Source organism: Galeopterus variegatus, unplaced genomic scaffold, assembly GCF_000696425.1.
Source record: "Galeopterus variegatus unplaced genomic scaffold, G_variegatus-3.0.2 Scaffold7250, whole genome shotgun sequence".
NCBI lineage: Eukaryota > Metazoa > Chordata > Mammalia > Dermoptera > Cynocephalidae > Galeopterus > Galeopterus variegatus.
Window position 1 is genome coordinate 132,325 of NW_007733361.1, and position 7,636 is coordinate 139,960.

Genomic DNA, 7,636 nt, shown 5'->3' on the forward strand with positions numbered 1-7,636 from the left:
CTGTACCCTGCACCCGGCGCCCGGCGCCCTGAGCCCTGTGCCCTGCGCCCTGTGCCCAGCACCCTGTGCCCTGTGCCCTGCGCCCTGCGCCCGGTGCCCACACCCATACGCTCCCCGTTTTCCTCTCCCCACCGCCGCCAGCAGAGGTAGGAGCATGCTTCACAGTCTATCTTTATCCTCATCGCTGCAGCTTGCCAAGCATTCTGTTGTTTGTTTTGGTGTTTTCCCCACCTGTTTAGACAAAATGGCATATGCACAGTGTGCCTTAAAAGAAAACAAAAAACTGACACTTGCTTGAAATGTTTAAAGTTCAAAGTCTGTTTTGTGCTGAACACGGCCTAGAAACGACGTGAGGCGGCATCGCCACTCTTGCCGCCTGATATCAGGAAGAGCCTGGCGGCCCTCTGGATGGTTAGAGCCCAGAAGGAGCCTTTTCCAGTAACTCTAACAATGGGACAGATTCCACCATATATTGTGAGTGAAATGTTATCAGGGTCTTGGGTCGGGCATCGCAAGAACCTGATCGTATAGATGCAAAAAACGTAGATATTTAGTAACTAGCTCTTTTAGCCCAGTGTATGGTAGCCTAGAGACCTGGTATTCAAAAACCCAGCCAAACTATTATTATTGTTGTTGTTGTTATTATTATTATTATCATTATCATCATCATCATCATCATCATCATCATCATCATTATTAGATGTCATTTACGGAACTCCTACTGTGTGCCAGGCACTGTAAATAAGCACTTTGCTCACATTAATCTTTTTTAATCCTTCTAGAATCTTTGTAAAGCAGATATTATTATCCTGTTTTGCAGATGAAGGAACAGTAGGACAGAGATATTAAATGATTTCCTCTAAGTGGCACACCTATAACTGCTGGAACTGAAATTTGAATTCACAGCTGTCTGACTTCTTCTCTTCTTAAAGATCTTAAAGATCGTAGACTTTTGACCCACCTGAGAGGTTTCACAGACCATGATTCCAAGTCCCAAAGATTTTAGAAAAGTGATTATAAATTTCATTTAAGTTCTATGCCTTATATTATCATTTTTCCTCTGAATTCCATTATTCTGTTTATGTTGAGTATATTTTACAAATTTATAATTTTAATGGTCTTAATGCTCAATTACCATTTAGTGAGAATAAGATATTTTCAGTTGTTTATTCTTAATATCCTGCCTACTTTGAAAACATATTTAAGATAGCTTTTAATGCAGAAAAGATATTCCCCACACAAAAAACCCTCAAGCAAGAAGGAAAGACTATGAGCTGCGAGGTGAAAGCCAGGGTCTAATCACAGCAGAACCAGACTGACACTAGTTTGTGCACTGCCTCTCAGCCAAGTCAAAAAGGAAAAGAGGGTAGGTGACCAGTCCTTTATTAACAGAAAATTTGCCAAGTAGGGAAAGCAATGCTGTCTTATTTTATCAATATTTGAAAAATTAGTAATTTGCACAATTATAACATTTAAGGTAAAATTATAATTTTGTTCTTCATCCCCAACTTTGAATGTATGATCATTTCTACCTGTTGAAATAATGTAATATTATCATTGGCCTGGAAAATAATGGAGAAAAGTAGCCATAAGCATATCCTCTAAATGTACAATATTTTTGTGTTTTTTCTTTTGTTCTTCATCAGAAGACAAATTTCTGTCTTTTTTTGTACTTGTATACAAAGTAAGAATGTCACATGCCCTGTTTGCAGTGATATAAGTAGTTTCCTTGTAGAAACAGTCCTCATAATTATGATTTTACTGGCTGTATGATGTGCCATGAAATAAATGTAGCATAATTTCATTAATCATTTCTCTGTTGGTGGACATCTAGGTCACTTCTTATTTTATAGTGCAGATAAGGAATAACGAGTAATTATTTCCGCTTTCAGTTTAGTGATAATTTATGTTTATTAAATTACTTTTCACCAGAAATCTCCTATATGTGTAAAATAAGCTCCTTGAAGGCAGGAACCATCTATTTTTAAATTTTCTTTCCCCCAATATATAGTGTCTTGAAAATATTAAGTACTTCATCAATAATTTAATGGATAAATAAATTGGAGGTAGCATCTGTAACTCTGAAGTGGCTGAAATTGATGACCTTTGATGTTCTAATCTGGAAAGTATGTGAATAGTATTAGACCTACAGCTAGCCTCAAAAAAACGCTTAAATTTCCGTTTCAGTACTGAAAATAAGGTTCCAAAACAGCACTTTGAGAAATGAGAATATTAGAGATCTGGGGGGTGGGAGAAGCACGTCAGCTGTGGCTCCAGCTCTCCTCCCCTGCTGGCCTCTCCCACCCTCCCCTCCTTTCTGTGCTGCCATTTGGAGCTTCAAGCACAGAGAGAAGTGATGCCTATTGATACTGCTCTGAATAAACACCCATGCTGTAAGCGTGTGATCCCCAGCTATGGGCAGAAAGGGGCCCTTCTCTGTTACTGTGTGCAATTGTGGAACGCATCTGTGCGCTCACTTAAAGCCCATCTGTACCCTGCTCCCCAAAGTGCAGCCCTGCTCTCTCCCAGTGAAGTCAGGTGCTCAGAGCAGCCGGCTGGGGTGCGGGATACAGAAAAGCGCCTCTTTTAAACACAAGGAGTGATTTTTTTTTTCAACCATGCCATGATTACTCAAGATGTATAATCATTAACAATTCCTAGAATCTCTCATTGTTTAAGATTTACTATTTGAAATTTTTTCTTTAAAAACTAAAATGTATATTGGTATTGTCTTGGAATAGTTGATATTTTTCAGAGAGATTGAATCTGCACTATTTATGGGTTTTGCACTATAAAACTCTGCAGCCCAGTCACATGGCTTCTTTTTCCTAAGCCATCTGTCACAGAGGTCTGGAATTTTATGTGAATGTTGGTTGTGCAGTCTTAACCCAAGTTTTTTTTTATTTTTTTTTATGAAAAATGTCAGCAACTACAATATTTAGCATTTTACTTTACGTTGGCCATTAAACTTGATTACCATGGCTCCATTTCATTGCTATAGTTACATATCAGCTATGAAGCCAAAAATTGTTTTGATGCGCTCCTGGCAGAATACATTGTGAGATCATGGGGAGAGAAAGCGCGTGGCACTGACATGGTTAATGTCTTGGATTTTTGTAACTAAGGTTTATTAATGCTAGTATAAAAATGTATTTGATATTATACAGATGGCATAAGATGTTGTGGTTACTAAGTTATTATCCCGGATAAGCCGTACTGCCAAATTCGGGGCTTAAAACTATCACGAGAGATTAAACTATTTACTAAAAACGAACAGAAAGATATGGCCAAAGCATCTTAGTTCAACATATTAGAAGTGTATTTACCTCCCACAAATATAACACAGCATATCTATCTCATAGGCTGGCTGAAAATATAAACTTTACAGGTAAAACAAGCAACTAGAAAAGGTGTTTTTGTTTTCCAAATCGGCACAAGCAGCAATTCTAGCTAGTTCTGCTCACGGAAGTCACTGGTTACCACCTGAATTAGGGATCTTGCTAACATATTCAAGGAAGATTCCTCCTGCTTTGCCAGCAAAAAGGAAAAAGAATAGAGAAATTGTCAGGAAGTTAATTATGAGTTGATGGATGCGGGTGAAAATACCAGAAAGGTGTTATTTGGCCCATTTTTAAAAATGGCAGGCATGTTCTTCCTACCTTTAGAGAATTATTGCATGGTAATATTTACAGTTCATGACCCCATACAAGCTGTCCTACAGTGTGCATCTTGTAGAAGATCCAGAGCAAATGAGCAGTTTGGGAAATGAACCAAATACAGAATGAGGTACTGTTCCTTAAAAAAAAAAAAACAATAACAAAAACAAAAAACACTTGGCAAATGTATCCTAAAGAGAAACATTGTGAGATAGAGTTAGTCTCATACCAAGTCTCTGTAAAATAAACACCTTTATTCTGAAGTTTTCACTGTAGAACTTAAACCCCAAGTGGTCACGTGAAAGACCCCAGAGTGAGGTATGGTTTGCACTGTCTGCCTCCCCTCTCCCTCCCCACAATTTAACAAAGATTTTCTAGTTCAGATAACCTAGGGTAAAATGTTCCTTTTGTATTAATCTAATATTCCAAGAAAAAATCACTTCCAACTAGTTATTTTTGCATATTTCTCATGTTAGATTTATATTGTGATTTGGAGGATCCGGAAATTATATGTGCTGTCTGATAAACACAAATGTTTATGTTTTAAATGATGAATTGGGATTGATAATTCTGTAAACAAGAAAAGAAGATTTAAAGCTAAACTTTAAAAAATATTTACATAACTGTTATATATATTCTTCTCTCTATATATATAACAGTTTTAGCCAATAGATTTAGTATTTGGAACATCTTATTTATATTAAGCTTACTTTGTTTAAATGCAGAAACACAAAGCTCGCTAATGGGGCTGTTCTTAAAAGTCTGCCTAAGAAGTGAACATCACCCAGTGCAAATCAGAAAGCTAGATTTAAAAGCAGATATACTCACATGAAAGCTTACATTAAAATTATCCCTTAAAAGCCCCACATGGCTAGGCTATAACTGCAAACTGCTTAAATATTTTCTGTTTCCTATTGTATGCCAGGGAGCTGAGATAGAGGTGGACGAAAATGGCACATTGGACTTAAGCATGAAAAAAAACCGAATCCTGGACAAAGCCGCAGCCTTAACCTCCTCTAACACTTCTATTCCAACGCCATCCTCTTCCCCATTCAAAACAAGCAGCCTTCTGGTCAACGCAGCATTCTATCAGGCTCTCTGCGATCAGGAGTGCTGGGACTCGCCGATCAACTATAGCAAAGCTCACGGGAAGACAGAGGAGGAGAAAGAGGTATTGTTTCAACATGCCAGTTAAGTTGAACACAGCATAATTGCAAAGAAATCTATCTTTTTCCTCCTAAGTTATATTTCACATTCCTGTTTAGATCATACATAATTCTGTACTTTGTTTTAGATTTTGGTGAAGTGATGGTTTTAAATTTCAGACGAAATTTATAAATGAATCCAACTTTTTCTGTCACTTGCCTAAAATAACACACAATTATAGTGAATTTTATTCCCGTTATGGCCGCAATTTTGTGCACTGCATAAGAGATTATATTTTCTATCTCTTTATAAAGCAGCATGTGAGGGGCAACGTGTCACTCAACACTGTAATGGCAGCTTACTAATTCTTTCTGAGCCAGAGGGTTGAAGATGAAATCATATCAGAGACCAGTAAGAATTTATGAAACATGTCAAATTCATTTCCTGGGTTTCTTGAAGGACCTGTGTTAGCGGACCTATGTGTGGAATCATTGTTTGAGGTGCTGGATCATGAATGCCGGATATCTAAATTGTTTCAATCCCAAAGTCAAGGAGACATGTTTGTATATTTGGTTATCACAAAAGTAGTTTCACCCCCGAAAGGCAGCTGTTAAGACTCTGCAGGAATTCATCCAGCCTGCACCCCATAGTTTGAGCCACACTGCATTGCCTGATTAGCCAAGGACTACTTAGTATCATTCAAAAGAACTCAGAGCCAGAAACTCCCATTGCTTAGACTCTATGTAATTGTGGATATGACCCTGTTTATTGCAGTAAGTGATCCTGCTTTGCTATTTGTCAGGAAAGTTGTTACTGGGCTTGCAGGTGACTTGTTTAAAGAACTGAAATAGTCATTCTCTGCTGATGTGTGCACCACCTTTTTCACCTTTTTGAAGTTCAGAGACTTTGGGTGCAGGGATCTAATTTGATTTTAGCACATGCTTTAACACCTCAGAGCATAAGTGGATATACAGTTGGCCCTCCCTATCTGTGAGTTCTGCATTGGTGGATTCAACCAACCCAGGATCAAAAATACTTTTTAAAAAATTGCATCTGTACTGAACATGTACAGACTTTTTTTCTTGTCATTCTTCCCTAAGCAATACAGTTTAACAACTAGTTACATAGCATTTACATTTTATTAGGTATTATAAGTAATCTAGAGATAACCAAGCATACAGGAGGATGTGCATGGGTTGTATGCAAATGCTACACTCTATTATATCAGGGACTTGAGCATCTGAGGACTTTGGTATCTGCGAGAGGTCTTGGAACCAATCCCCCTGAGGATACCGAGGTACATAGTAGTGACCACAGGTTTGGGTTGTTTCCAATTCTTTCCTTCCTTCCTTCCTTGCACACATTTTTGCCAGCATCTCCCAGTCCTGACAGTAAAATAGGTCCTGGAGATGTAGCGACAACTAGGACATGCTTCCACCATGAACGTGCACCTTGGCCAAGTGTGTGCTTGGATTTTGGTAGGAGGGCTGACCTGTGACTGCATACACTGATAAACAGAGTAGCACAGCAGGCACACAGCATGGAGAGGAAGAAATGGATAATTCTGCATGGAGCGGTCAGGGACAGGTTCCTGGAAGACCCCCTTCCCCCAGGATCCTCAGCAGCCCCCACGTCACCACCACCCACACCATCACATGAAAGGACGAGGGGAGTCACACAACAGCAGCTTTTGATTAGATTCTGCTGTATTGGCCTTAGTCATTTTATTCTGCTTGGCTTTTTAAAATTCACCTAAAGTGTCTAATGATGTCCTTAATTAATCTACCATAATACTATTTTAGAAGTACTTTTTATAAAAATAATGCATGCTTGACTATAATAAGTGTGAAATGACTCCTGCAAATTATAAGAAGTTCGTTTACCTTAAGTTACAACCACGAACTGGCAAACACACATCTCTTCCCTCCACTGCAGTGCCCACTGCCATCTCAGGCTTGTGTGAAAGAACAGAAGTTGCACCTAACTTCCGTCTGTTTGTATAATCTAAAAGCCAGTCAGTGTTCCCATTACATGATCATTTTGCACAACCTGTCTGAAGTGGAAGTAGGGAGTAAGTGGGTGGGTTGTTCATTCAATCTTACTACATGCAAGTCAGCTTTAGAAAAGGGGCATACCCTCCAATTCACAAGACTGCTTAATATCCAGCCACTCGGTTGCCAGTCGGATCATGCATATCGCACCCACACCCCTGAAGCAAAACCTAACCCTAGGCATGAGATGTGTGGAGGTGGGTTCAGCAGAAGTCATTATGTTACATAAAGGACAGAGCTTTATAGAGTAACTGTAACTGAGTCCCGGTTCTTGCATGAATCACACAGGGTCAACCTCCCAATGTGTTCTCATTTCTGGGAGTGTCTCAATGCCATGTGCAGAGTGGCACCTGGGTTTTCTGTCCTCAGCCATGTGACTGTGTTGTTTATGGACTATGGTCAGTGCATTCACCAGAAGCCTTTCAGTTTGTACTCAGTGTCAGACATACCAATCCAACCCTGAAAAGTAACAAAGTAAATTTGCCTCAAGGGGGTTCTCATTTTCACTTAAGGTGTCTTGTATTGTTTGACATTGATTATATTTCTGTGCCCTGAGCATCAGTGTCAACACTGCACCCTTTCTAGTCTCAGAGACCGAGACCCCTTCCCATCCTTGGCTGTACTTCTTATCACCCAGAGAGCCACACAAGGAGGTTTCATAGCAAATATTTTATCTTTATTTTCCAATCTCAGTTTTTGCATAATTCCAAAAAAATCTGGACTCATCTTGGCAGTTTTATAGATTCAATTGGAGTGTGTCTTTATCTAATACATATAGATCTG

The 7,636-nt window shown here is 39.1% G+C and overlaps 1 protein-coding gene across 1 annotated transcript in view; it reads left to right on the top strand.

Moving 5' to 3' along the window:
• Window positions 1-7,636, top strand: part of ST18 (suppression of tumorigenicity 18, zinc finger) — an 88,717-nt gene that overhangs the window by 65,721 nt on the left and 15,360 nt on the right. The window contains exon 11 of the mRNA XM_008591749.1: window positions 4,582-4,827. Within this exon, the coding sequence (XP_008589971.1) occupies window positions 4,582-4,827 (246 nt within the window). The remainder of the gene's footprint in view (window positions 1-4,581; window positions 4,828-7,636) is intronic.